The following is a 13,428-nucleotide window of genomic DNA, read 5'->3' as shown; positions in this document are numbered from 1 at the left end:
ATCTCATATAAATTTTTGTGTTTATTGTATAGTTTGTCTTACTTCCCCGACATATTATATTTTTTTGCACATGATAAGAAAGATAAACGTCAAGTATATCAAACATACAACCCGTGAATGCAAAAATCTCCAAAATTTTCTTTATCATATATATATATATATATATATATTTAAAAAAACTTTTATCATATATTATTTTTTTATCATCAATAAATTGCGACTTTATCATACTTAGTTTCTGATTGAGTAAGTTTTATTAATTATTTGTACGTAGGAGGATTGGAGGAATGACATCCGAAACAATCCGAGCAAATATGCATGTTCGATCGGTTATTGATCATCATGAAGGCCTTGAATTTTTATGTTTTATTAATTTGTTCATGAATCATGTAAAGCTAGGATGACATCAAAAACCTTATTCCATATGGCAAATACATGAATATAATCACACCCACCACTATATATATATATATATATATATATATATATATATATATATATATCCGTTTATTTTATTATACTTCAAAAAATAGCATAACTTTAAAGTTGGCAAAGTTCGAAGCATTATATAATTGAAGCACATATCGGTTTAATTTCAAATAAAAAAACTATATAATAATATTGTAATATAATAAAAGAAAAGAGATCCATATTGAATATTATGTTGTGATTCTGACCTTCCGAACCCTCTTCGTTATCCACAATCTTGAGTTCAGTGGTTGCATCCACAATTTTATTCCCGTGAATATATATAATATACTAATTAATATAAAGGGAACGAATAATCCAATTTTACGGTGGGGCATGCAATTTAATCATGCAATGCACAAGTGGCCTTAGAATCTGCAGTGAAAAATACCCCATCAAATATTGTGAAGGAAAAATGGTAATTTTTTTTTTTTTTTTTTTTTTTTTTTTTTTTTTTTTTTGCTTCTAAATCATCGTATCTTACAAATTAATACTTCGGACGACGTTCAACTACACAATGTATTTTAGAAAATTAAATTAGAAAAAAGGATTTTTTATTTTTCATTTTTTGCCCACGAGCTGAAGTGGATCTTTTAATTTCCATGCGGCCTTCAAGTAATATCTTTGTGCATTGGGATTGAGCAAGTGTGTAAAAATTGTAATGCATGTACATATATAGTGGATTCATATCAAACATATTTTAAACGATTTAAACCGTAAAACAAATTAAGTAACATATACATATTATAATGTATATAAATAATTTCATGATACTAGCTAGCTACTCCCCAACACTATATTATATATGTTATTACGATGCGTGATGTACTTACGTATCATTTGTTTATGATAAAATTATCTTAAAAAGTAGTATAAGAATATGCATATATACATTTAAAAATAGTAATCATTTGAGGAAGTTCGTAAATCGTAGCCCGTGAGTGGCAAGCTAGGGACCATGCATATTTCAATATCCATTGTGGAATCAGAACCACTTTCATTTCAAATCTTGGACTTTAGATTCTCAAGCAATGTGGCTCAATGGCCATGCTTAAATTACATGGGGTTGGCCTAGCTCCTTTTTTGCTCCCCACAACCAAAGCTAGAGTCCCTTTCTCTTCCCACCCCACTTGACCTCATTTGTATATGTTATCCACTGTTGTATTTGACCTTACATTCATTCCATGATACATTGATAATGATACTTCTCATGAGACGTGATATCCGGGGGAGAAAATCACCTCGGCTCATAAATGATCCTAAGGTAAAGATCAATCCTTAGCTAACCAGAATCGTCCGGGGGGTCAGCTCAGGAGCTCGGGAGCTCGGCCAAGATCTCCCATCATAATGACCAGCTCGGGTCGGGAGCTCGAGAGCTTGGGAGCTCGGGAGCTCGGCCAAGCTCTCCCATCATAATGACCAGCTCGGGTCGGGAGCTCGGCCAAGCTCTCCCATCATAATGACCAGCTCGGGTCGGGAGCTCGGCCAAGCTCTCCCATCATAATGACCAGCTCGGGTCGGGAGCTCGGGAGCTTGGGAGCTCGGCCAAGCTCTCCCATCGTAATGACCAGCTCGGGTCGGGAGCTCGGGAGTTCAGCTCGGTCCCGAGGCCAATAGGGGGTTAGCTTAGTAGAGGGGTTAATACAGTAACTTCAGTAGGCTAACTAAGATGTTAGGGTCAGTCATTTGTAGTGAGCTCAGGAGTTTGGTAATAGCTCACTCATCACCTTCTCTATTAGTTCTTAGAGGACGCAAACTAAGTGATTCTCATAAGGGCAATGCAGTTCAGATTAAGCATATTATTATTTCCTTGGACAGGCTATATTTGGGCAAGATCTCAACCTAAACATCCGGGATTGTGATCCCGGGATTCTCGGGTGTTGCATAAGAAAAGTAAGCGCAAGACTCGGAGCCCTCTCCTATAAATACCAGATTTACTTTCATTATTCGGATCCTAATTTTCACTCGTGCGCACACACCACTCTCTATATTTTGCTATCCTAGCATCTGACTTGAGCGTCGGAGGGGATACGCCGGAGCACCTTTCGGCCCCCCTTAACACTCTTGTGCATGATTTTAGGTCAGTAGCAGTTCATCTTCTGTTGGAGGAGTTTCACCAGCTCATCCAAGGAGATCACTTTATTGAGGTATATCAATTGGCGCCGTCTGTGGGAAGTTCAAGTTAAGGCGTAGATATGGCAGGAAGAGGAAGAGGAAGGGGAAGAGGGAATGCAGTGGACATGATTGTAGATCAGCTCAGCCAGTTCATCACTCAAACGGTGCAAGCGGCCATGGGTCAGAATCCACCACCTCCACCCGTAGGTCAGCCAAACCCAATGGATGCGGTGTGGGAAGAGATCAGGAGACTGGGTCGTCAAGTCGGAGGTCGGCCTGGGCCTATACAGAGGGAAATCCCTTTTGCTCGGGCTATTCTAGATGAAGAACTCCCTGCAAATTTTAAGTAGCCTACTTTAGGGGAGTATGATGGGAGCTCAGATTCGGAGGAGCATTTGGGAAGATTTGAAAATGCAGCTCTGTTACATAGATATTCGGATGCAATTAAGTGTCGGGTTTTTCTCACTACTCTGGTAAGATCAGCTCAACAGTGGTTCAACCTCCTACAACCTGGTAGTATTCGGAGTTTTAATGACTTCAGTTTTTCTACACCAATATGCGAGTAGCAAGAAATATTTGAAGACTTCTCTCAGTTTGTTTAATCTGAAGCAAGCTGAGGTGGAACCCTTGCATGAGTATGTTCAGCGCTTTAACACATCAGCTCTGGAAGTACCTGCTGCCACTGCTGACACCTTGGTGAATTCTTTCATGTAAGGGTTGAGGGGAGGGGAGTTTTTTAAATCATTGGTTAAGAAGCCTCATTTGACTTATGATGAACTCCTTAGCCGAGCTGAGAAGTATATGAATTTGGAGGATGCACAGAGACAAAGAAAGCAGAAAGGAACGTCTGGAAGTAAGTCAAGAAGTAAATCAGGAGTAAAGGCGGAAGGTAGAGTGGAAATTGGGAGAAAGAGGGCAGCGGAAGAATCAAGCAAAGGAAAAAGGGCCTTATCCTTATGTACCTCTTTCAGTGAGCTTGGAAAAAGCGATGCATGTATGTGAGGAAAGACAAGTGCTTGCGAGACCCCGGAATGCTGAAAGAGGCCCGCGATTGCTTTCGTCTAATAAATTCTGTGATTTTTATCAAGAATATGGACATTTCACTAATGACTGCCAGAGGCTAGGGAAGGAGGTGAAAAGAATTATTTCTGAAGATGCTCGAATCTGGGCTGAGCTGACTCGGAGAGCAAACCCTCCTTGTCAAGGCCGAGCTCCTCAATGGAGGAACCAGGGAAATGAAGCAAGGGGAAACCAACATGATCCTCAAAGAAGAGCTCCGCGAAATGGTCAGGAAGATAGAGTTGAGCAAATTGCAAATCACCCTCATAGGGGCATGATCAATATGATTTCAGGAGGCACTACGGATGGAGATTTAGGAAGGGCTCGCAAAGCCCACGGGCGCAGGTTGGAAAATTTTGAGGCAAGTGCTCAGCTCGGTTATCCCGCTGATCCGAACATCAGTTTTGGAAGGGAAGATTTAAAGGATGTGGTGATACCTCATAATGATCCTTTATTAGTCACATTGACCATAATTAATTATGATGTGGCTCGCATCTTTGTGGATACTGGGAGCTCAGTGAACATTATCTTCAAAAAAACCCTTGACCAGTGAAATTGAAAGGATTTGAGTTGGACCCAATCATCACGGCATTGTATGGATTCACGGGCCATGCTTTGCAACCCCTGGGAAAAATTGTGCTCCCATTGTCTCTTGGAAGTGGAGAGCAGAGAGTAACCAAGATGGCTTGCTTCACAGTGGTGGATGCACCATCCTCTTTCAATGGAATCTTGGGATGCCCTTCCCTGAGCGATTTCCGAGCTGTGGCTTCCACTTACCACCAGAAGTTAAAGTTCCCAAGCGGAAAAGAAGTGGGGGTTGTTCGGGGTGATCAAAAGGCATCTCGGTTATGTTATGTGAACGAAGTAAAGGTTGATGCAAAGAGAAGTAGGAGGGAGGTAGGAATGGTTTCAATAGGCCGGACACCAAGAGTGTTTGGTCAAAAAGTGTTTTTGGTGTCTGAAGAAGGTCATGAGAAGGTTGAGTTAAGTCCTGGAGCTCACATTGTGAAGTTAGCTGCAGATCTCAGCTCCTCAGTGAAGCAAAGCTTGGTCGATTGCTTGAAGAAGAACAAAGATGTTTTTGCTTGGTCTGTTTCAGAGCTCCAGGAGGTTAGTGCAAACATTATGGTTCATCGACTCAACATTCTTGCGGGAGCAAGGCCGATAAAGCAGAAGAAGAGACACTTTGGACCTGAAAATGATAAAGTTATTAAGAAAGAGGTGGATGAGCTCCTTAGGGAAGGTCACATTAAGGAAGTGCAATTCCCTACTTGGTTTTTGAATGTGGTCCTTGTCCCTAAGAGTTCAGGCAAGTGGAGGATGTGTGTTGATTTCCGAGACTTAAATAAGACGTGCCCAAAAGATTGCTATCCATTGCCTCGAATTGATCAGTTGGTTGACTCTACGGCAAGTCATCAATATTTGTGTTTCATGGATGCATATCAAGGGTACCACCAAATTCCTTTGGCAGAGGAAGATCAAGATAAAGTAGGGAGAAATGTGGAAGTTTATGTGGATGATATCCTGGTAAAGTCTCAAGATGATGAGGGTTTGATTACTGACTTGAGGGAGACCTTTGCCACGCTCAGGTCTTACGGAATAAAGCTCAATCCTGAGAAATGTGTATTTGGAGTAAGAGGAGGCAAGTTTTTGGGATATATGGTTACTGAAAGGGGAATTGAGGCTAACCCGGAGAAGTGCAAGCTATTCGATCCATGTCTCATCCTAGAAATCTGCAGGAAGTTCAAAGGTTGGCAGGGAGGATAGCGGCTCTATCTCGGTTCATATCCAGATCAGCTCATAGAAGTTTACCTTTCTTCAGGGTTCTTCGGAGAGCTAAGAAGTTTGAGTGGGATGCTGAATGTGGGAAGGCGTTTGAGGATCTAAAAAATTATTTAGCCAAACTTCCTGTGTTGGCTAAGGCGGTTCCGGGTGAACCGTTGTACATCTACCTATCGGCTTTGGAAGGGGCTGACAGCTCAGTTCTCATCAAACAGGAGGGTACAGTTCAGTACCCCATCTACTTCTTCTCACACGCTCTTAAGGGCGCTGAGCTCCGGTATTCAGAGGTCGAAAAGTTGGCCCTTGCTCTTGTTATGACGGCCAGAAAGCTCAGACCTTATTTCCTATCACATCCTATTGTGGTGTTAACTAATAGTCCTATTGGAAGGATATTAACTCATGCTGACATTTCGGGACGATTGGTGAAGTGGACTACTGAACTTAGCGAATATGATATTCAATATGAACCAAGAGCAGCGATTAAAGCTCAAGCATTGGCTGATTTCTTAGCTGAAACAAAACACATGGAAGAACATGGCTTATGGAAGGTGTATGTTAATGGTTCTTCTAACAGTGAAGGATGTGGAGTGGGGGTGCTGCTGATATCCCCTTATGGAGATGAGATCAGGTTAGCAGTTAGGTTGAATTTTTGAGCTCCTAATAATGAGGGAGAATATGAGGCCGTGCCGTGTTAATTGGCCTCCGAGCAGCTAAGCAAGCTGGAGCAGCTAGGGTGCACCTATACTCTGATTCACAATTAGTAGCTCAGCAGGTGAATGGAACGTACAAAGTTAAAAATGAAAAGTTGAAGGAATACATGAGAACGATAGAGGAAGTTCGGGGTCTCTTTGATGAGGTAATGTTTGAACAAATTCCGAGGGAAAGCAATGAAAAGTTCGATTCTCTTGCCAAGATGGCTAGCTCACTTCATAATTGGAAAAACAGAGAGGTAGTCGTGCAAGTGGAATTAACACCTTCTACTGAGCTCACACCATTAGCTCAGGAGGAGAGTGACTGGAGAAAAGAGCTCTTGGAATACATGGAGAAGAGTGAATTACCAAAGGATCCAAAGAAGGCATACCGGTTGAAGCAGAAGAGTCTCCGCTTTTTGATGATGGAGGGAGTTCTTTATAAGAGGTCATTTTCTGGACTTCTTCTCAAATTTTTGAACTCTAAGGAAGCTCATTATGTCCTGAAAGAGATACACGAGGGGTGTTGCAGCAATCACTTGGGTTCTTATTCTTTAGCCCGTAAAGTTCTCTTAGCAGGATATTTTTGGCCTACTTTTCTAAAAGAGGCTCTATCCTTGGTGGCTTCCTGTGATAGCTGTCAGCGACATAGCAGACTTCAGCACCAGCCAGCGGCATTAATGAAGGGGATAGTGGCAGCATGTCCCTTTGATCAGTGGGGAATTGATATTGTGGATCATTTTCCTCCAGCCCCAGCTCAGAAAAAATTCTTATTGGTTGCCATTGATTATTTCTCCAAGTGGGTAGAGGCGGAGGCCTTGACGCGAATTACTGAAGGAGAAGTTCTGAAGTTTCTATGGAAAAGTATCGTGTGCAGGTTTGGAGTACCTAGAAAGCTCATTTCTGACAATGGAAGACAATTTCAGGGAGCTCGGGTACAAGCCTGGTGTAAAGAGATGAAAATTCAACAGCACTTCACATCTGTCCATTATCCTCAAAGCAATGGTCAAATGGAGGTGACTAACCGGTCTTTGGTGCAAAGCTTGAAGACGCGCTTGGGAAAAGCCCAAGGAAATTGGGTGGAAGAGCTCCCTAGTGTGTTATGGTCATATCGTACTATACCAAGAATTGGGACTGGAGAGACTCCATTTACTCTGGTGTATGGAAATGAGGCAGTCCTACCAGTAGAGATTGGAGAAGAGTCAGCTCGGATCATTTTCTATGATGAAAAAAATGGAGAAAGGAGAATGTAAGACTTAGAATTTCTGGAGGAAAAGAGAGAAGATGCTGCCATCAGAATGGAGGCATACAAGAGCAGGATAGCTCGATCCTATAATCGTCGGGTGCGTAGGAAGGGATTTCAGGTAGGAGATTTGGTACTCAGAAGAGTTCAAGATGCGGCTGTAGGGAAGCTTGACCCTAAATGGGAATGACCATACAAGATGGTGATGAGGCTCAGTTCGGATGCTTACTACTTAGAAGATTCAAAGGGGAAGATGCTGAAGAGACCTTGGAGTGCTTACAATTTACGCAAATATTATTCTTAAATGTTGCTAGAACAATTTTCCTTTCAGTTGTAATTCATGCAAGCTACATTTTACTTTCATCTATAAGCAGTTGTTCTTTCGAAAATATTGATGTAGACATGCCTCAGCTCATCACCTTAGTCATGCCTCTTAGGCCCCTGACTTTGGTTCAGCTCATCACCTTAGTCACGCCACTTAGGCCCCTGACTTTGGCTCAGCTCATCACCTTAGTCACGCCTCTTAGGCCCCTGACTTTGGCTCAGCTCATCACCTTAGTCACGCCTTTTAGGCCCCTGACTTTGGTTCAGCTCATCACCTTAGTCACGCCTCTTAGGCCACTGACTTTGGCTCAGCTCATCACCTTAGTCACGCCTCTTAGGCCCCTGACTTTGGCTCAACTTATCACCTTAGTCACGCCTCTTAGGCCCCTGACTTTGGCTCAGCTCATCACCTTAGTCATGCCTTTTAGGCCCCTGACTTTGGCTCAGCTCATCACCTTAGTCACGCCTCTTAGACCCCTGACTTTGGCTCAACTCATCACCTTAGTCACGCCTCTTAGGCCCCTGACTTTGGCTCAGCTCATCACCTTAGTCACGCCTTTTAGGCCCCTGACTTTGGTTCAGCTCATCACCTTAGTCACGCCTCTTAGGCCCCTGACTTTGGCTCAGCTCATTACCTTAGTTACATTTTAACTGGAACACATCAAGTACTTGGAACATCAGCCAGTACAGGTCGGGAGCTCATTCAAGCTTTCGGGCAACATAAGCCAGGTCAGGTCGGGAGTTCATTCAAGCTCTCGGGTAACATCAGTCAGGTCAGGTCGGGAGCTCATGCAAGCTCTCGGGAAACATCATTCAGGTCAGGTCGGGAGCTCATTCAAGCTTTCGGGTAACACAAGCCAGGTCAGGTTGGGAGTTCATTCAAGCTCTCGGGTAACATAAGTCAAGTCAGGTCGGGAGCTCGGCCAAGACTTCCCGGCATATTTGCCAGATCGGCTCGGGAGCTCAGCTTAGCTCGGGAGTTCAGCTCGGTTCAGGAGCTCAGCTCACCTTTGGGAGTTAGTTAATTTTTAATTATTTATCTTGCCTCCTTTCAGGAGCTCAGCTCACCTCACCTCACCTTCGGGAGTTAGTTAATTTTTAAGTATTTATCTTGCCTCCCTTTAGGAGCTCAGCTCAGCTCACCTTTGGGAGTTAGTTAATTTTTAAGTATTCATCTTGCCTCCCTTCAGGAGCTCAGCTCAGCTCACCTTCGAGAGTAATTTTTAAGTATTTATCTTGCCTCTCTTCAAGAGCTCAGCTCAGCTCACCTTCGAGAATTTTTAAGTATTCATCTTGCCTCCCTTCAGGAGCTCAGCTCAGCTCACCTTTGGGAGTTAGTTAATTTTTAAGTATTTATCTTGCCTCCTTTCAGGAGCTCAGCTTAGCTCAGCTCAGCTCACCTTCGGGAGTTAGTTAATTTTTAAGTATGTATCTTGCCTTCCTTCGGGAGCTAGGCTCAGCTTACCTTCGAGTGTTAATGTTATTTTCGGTGTTTATATTACTTTCCCTCAGGGAGCTTAGTTCACCTCAGCTCACCTTCGAGTGTTAGTATTATTTTTGGTGTTTATCTTACCTTCCCTCAGGGAGCTCAGTTCAGCTCAGCTCGCATTTGGATATAAATGAGACCAGTCTAACATACAATACTTACAATTTTGGGAAAAATAAAAATTTTGCGGAAGCATCATCTTCTTTATTAAAAGAGCGTATAATAAGTGCACAAAAATAGAATAGCATCCAAAAATATTTGCCAAACATGGCCATCAACTTAAAAATTAAAACTTGTTTGCCTCTCATCAAATAAAAATATTTAAAACATCTTCCATTCTAAAGCATTCACACTCATGCATTGCCCGTTGGACCGACCTCTGCTTCTTCTTCATGTTCGCCCACATAATCATCAATAAAAGCATCCACATCATCGTTACCTACACCATTCAAGTATAGTGAGACAAAAGACTCAGCAAAAACATGCAGAAAAAGGATTTTCTAACATTAAAAAAGAAAATATTAACTTAAACTTTCATGCAATAAACATAACTTTGATATAGCCATATCATAAAAATATTTGGGGTGATGAAGTATGAGTAGTGTGGCAACCGTCATAACGAGCCATTCATAGTTTCCTGTTGATCAACAAGCATATGACATTACGCCCGTAAACTTTCATTATTTGGATAGCCGCTTCGGAGCTCATCCCGAAGTGCATACCCCATATAACCATCCCGTGAGCCATGTTTGGATAGCCGCTCCAGAGCTCATCCCGAAGTGCATACCCCATGTAATCACCACAAAATGCATAAGTCATCAAAATATTTTTCATACATCATAACATATCATGCTTCATACATATCATCGTCATTCTTGCATAATCATGAACTTTCATAAAACAATGTTGTGCATGCATAAATCAATGTGAGAACCCTTCATACATAAAATACTTTCTACATTTCATGATTTTCATGGAAAAATATTTTTCATGAAGGTTGAAAACATAACTTACATTACAAAGTATATTTGGTCCACGTGAGTCGTTCCGTCCGTCACGGACATTCAAAACTTGAAATGTTTGCATAAAACCTCGTAAATATACTTAAGACATCTTAAAATAACATGAACATGAGTTTAGGACCCTTAAAACGAAGGTTAAAAAGTTTGGGACTGTAGTAGCCCGTGCCCTAATTGAGTAATTAAAGGATTAATGCTAATTAATTGAATTAGGTATCGGACGGTTCGGAAGCTCCGAAGGCACGATCGGAAGCTCCGAACTGGATCGGAAGCTCCGATGAGCGATCGGAGGCACCGATGTTATTACGTCAGGCATGACGTGTGGTTGGATCGGAAGCTCCGATCAGGACCGGAAGCTCCGATCACCCCTATCCGGAGTCATCAAGTGATATTTTGACACGTGGCAGATCAGGATCTTCGGAAGCTCCGATGACAGGATCGGACGTTCCGATCGAGGTTCGGACATTCCGATCAAGGATCGGAAGTTCCGATCGTTGCCTATAAATAGAAGGCCGAGACTTCACTTTCATTTGCCAATTCCGAGTTCTCCTTTCCTTTCTAGTCCTTTTGGAGCTGTTCTAGTCTTCTTAGGCTTGGTCCGGAGGTCGGAGAGGCGTTCGGTAGTCGTAGCAGAGTTGTGCCCAAGTTCTGGAGGCATCGACATCAAAGGGCTAACGACGGACGAAGGTATAGCTTTTGCTCCCTATAAATATTTAGGAGTATGCAATAGCTTAGTTAAGGCTTTTAGAGCACTTTCATGATAGTGGTATCATTTGGCAGTGTAGAGCAGACTATAGGCGTGGACCTAGAATTGGTAGAGCTTTCACTGTTTTGAGGTACGAAAGTACTGTTCGAGATATCCTGACTGAGTATGCATGTATTATGTGACTGCATGATTTATATGCCATGATATTATGCTGCATTCATTTGCATCTTGCTGTATCTCTTTCGAGATGTCTGTTAGTAGGGTTGTACCCTATCCTGTTAGTGGATGGACTTCCATCGATTTGGGTCCGGCGTATCCACGATTATCTCGGTATGGGAGCCACCTCCTGAAGCGATGGCACAGCGTGCTACATACCAGGGCCCGGTCTGTCTCTGTTATCTGATCCTTGACCTCGAGTCTATAGGGAGTTCACTTTGCATGCATGTATACTCATACTCTCATACTGAGCGTTGTATGCTCACGTCTCGTACTCTGTATTTTCTGGACACCCTATTCCATGGGGTAGGTTTGCGATTGGACGACGAGGGTGGATCCAGGAGGGGCTAGTCAGTGGTTGGCCAGCTGGAGCTTCGTCTAGGTTTATTTACTGTTGTTTGGGTTTATACAGCTATTCGATTTGGTTGTATATTATTGGATAATTACAGATTCCTTTACTTGGGATTGTATAATGTTATTGGTTTCCGCAGTTTTATTCTGATATCTGTTTTAATTAAGTTAATTGCATGCCTAAGTGTCTGTTTAGTAGGTGATCCGGGTAAGGATCACTACATTTATGGTATCAGAGCATGCAAAAGATTTCTTGGGATTTAGTCTCATCTTGAGGTATTTTTGTAGATGTCAAATCGTGACGACCAGAGTTCTCATGGCAGTGTTGGTGGGCGTTGGGGTGATGCCGACCGGGAGCCTCGTCGAGAATGGCGTCATCGTCATCACGACGACGAGCGTTTCACTGTGCGTCGATTTTTATCTATGGGTCCTAAGCCCTTAATTGGAGGTGAGTCTCCGGAGGATGCGGAGAACTGGTTAGACCGCATGGAGACGACTTTTCAGACTTTCCAATGCACCGATGAGCAGAAGGTGGAGACCCTTGGCTATCTTCTGTATGGGCGTGCGCGCAGGTGGTGGAGGTTTACTTCTACACCTTTTGTTGCGGCAAGAGGAGTGGCCACCTGGGCCGAGTTCCGCACAGCTTTCCAAAAGCGGTATTTTCCTCCTGCACTCCGACAGTCGAAGGCAGGCGAGCTACTGAGTCTGCGACAGGGAACCATGTCTATCGATGAGTATCAGCAGAAGTTCTTTGATCTGCTATCCTATTGCCCCGAGATTGCTGATAGCTCAGAGATGAAGTATAATCTGTTTCTTCAGGGCCTTAACCCTGAGATCCATGATCGTGTGGCGGTTGGCGACGACATGTCCTACGAGGGTTTGGTGAGCCGCTGTCATTAGGCAGAGGACAGCATTCGGCGGAACAGGTCTTTCCCTCAGTCGAGGCCTGCTAGTTCTTTGGGTCCCCGTGCCCAAACTTTCAAGAAGTCTGGATCTTCTTCTTCCTCTGGTTCTGGAGGTATTGTCCGCTATGGTAAGAAGGACAAGTGTGATCACTGTGGGAAGAACCATCCCTCCGACAAGTGCCGCAGAGCTTCTGGAGCTTGTTTCCGTTGTGGAGAGACTGGTCATATCCGGAGGGATTGTCCACTGTCTGGGGGAGGTGGTTCTGGTTCTGGTTCAGGATCGGGTTCTCAGGCTACCGTACAGCAGAGGTCGCAGGGACAGTCTGCTGGGAGTTCTCATATGAGGCCACGAGCTTCTGGCCAGGTGTTTGCCCTGAGACATGATCAGGCTGTGGAGGAGAATGAGAAAGTCATCGCAGGTACATTTATGCTTTATGGTATACCTGCTCTTGTACTTATTGACACTGGTGCATCTCATTCCTTCATTTCTGCACGTTTTGTTAAGAGGCATAAGTTACCATGCATTACACTAGACGTAGTGATGTCTGTTTCTACTCCGACGGGCCAATCTGCTTTGGCTAAGCGTCTAGTGATGGGTTTCCCTTTAGAGTTCGAAGAGAACGTTCTGTTGGCGAATCTCATGGTCCTGGCGATGGACGACTTTGATTGCATTCTGGAAATAGATGTGCTGACTACCTATCGAGCTTCAGTGGACTGCTATCAGAGATTAGTACGCTTTCATCCGGAAGGGAGTGAGAGTTGGTTTTTCTATGGTGAGGGAGCGCGACCCCCGATGCCTTTGGTATCCGCTTTGAGAGCCTGTCGAGCTCTAGAGTCTGGCGGGGAAGGCTTCCTTATCTATGCAGTTGATTTGTCCGCTGAGAGTATTGGGATAGAGAGCATTCCTGTTGTGGATGAATTTCCAGATGTGTTTCCTGATGAGATTTCGGGTTTTCCTCCTGCTAGGGAAGTCGAGTTTGGCAAAGAGTTGATGCCGGGTACTTCGCCTATTTCTAGAGCACCGTATCGTCTGGCTCCGTCAGAGATGCGTGAGTTGAAGAATCA

At 43.5% G+C, this 13,428-nt stretch overlaps 1 protein-coding gene across 1 annotated transcript; it reads left to right on the top strand.

Moving 5' to 3' along the window:
- Positions 1-2,952: 2,952 nt before the first annotated feature.
- LOC140877267 (uncharacterized) lies at positions 2,953-4,195 on the top strand. The gene is made up of 4 exons (XM_073280809.1): positions 2,953-3,056; positions 3,150-3,293; positions 3,369-3,436; positions 3,555-4,195. The coding sequence occupies exons 1-4, from the start codon at positions 2,953-2,955 to the stop codon at positions 4,193-4,195; spliced, it is 957 nt and encodes a 318-aa protein (XP_073136910.1).
- Positions 4,196-13,428: the final 9,233 nt, after the last annotated feature.

The sequence above is a fragment of the Henckelia pumila genome, chromosome 2 (assembly GCF_033568475.1).
Source record: "Henckelia pumila isolate YLH828 chromosome 2, ASM3356847v2, whole genome shotgun sequence".
Classification (NCBI taxonomy): domain Eukaryota; kingdom Viridiplantae; phylum Streptophyta; class Magnoliopsida; order Lamiales; family Gesneriaceae; genus Henckelia; species Henckelia pumila.
Note: the sequence above shows the minus strand (reverse complement) of the source record. Positions and strands in the feature narration are given on the sequence as shown.

Bases quoted from the DNA above. Each gene is read 5' to 3' on its own strand.
- LOC140877267 (XM_073280809.1), top strand. From the start codon at position 2,953: ATGGGAGCTCAGATTCGGAGGAGCATTTGGGAAGATTTGAAAATGCAG. The intron at 3,294-3,368 runs GTAAGGGTTGAG...TGAACTCCTTAG, and splicing joins ACCTTGGTGAATTCTTTCAT to CCGAGCTGAGAAGTATATGA. The intron at 3,437-3,554 runs GTAAGTCAAGAA...TACCTCTTTCAG, and splicing joins GCAGAAAGGAACGTCTGGAA to TGAGCTTGGAAAAAGCGATG.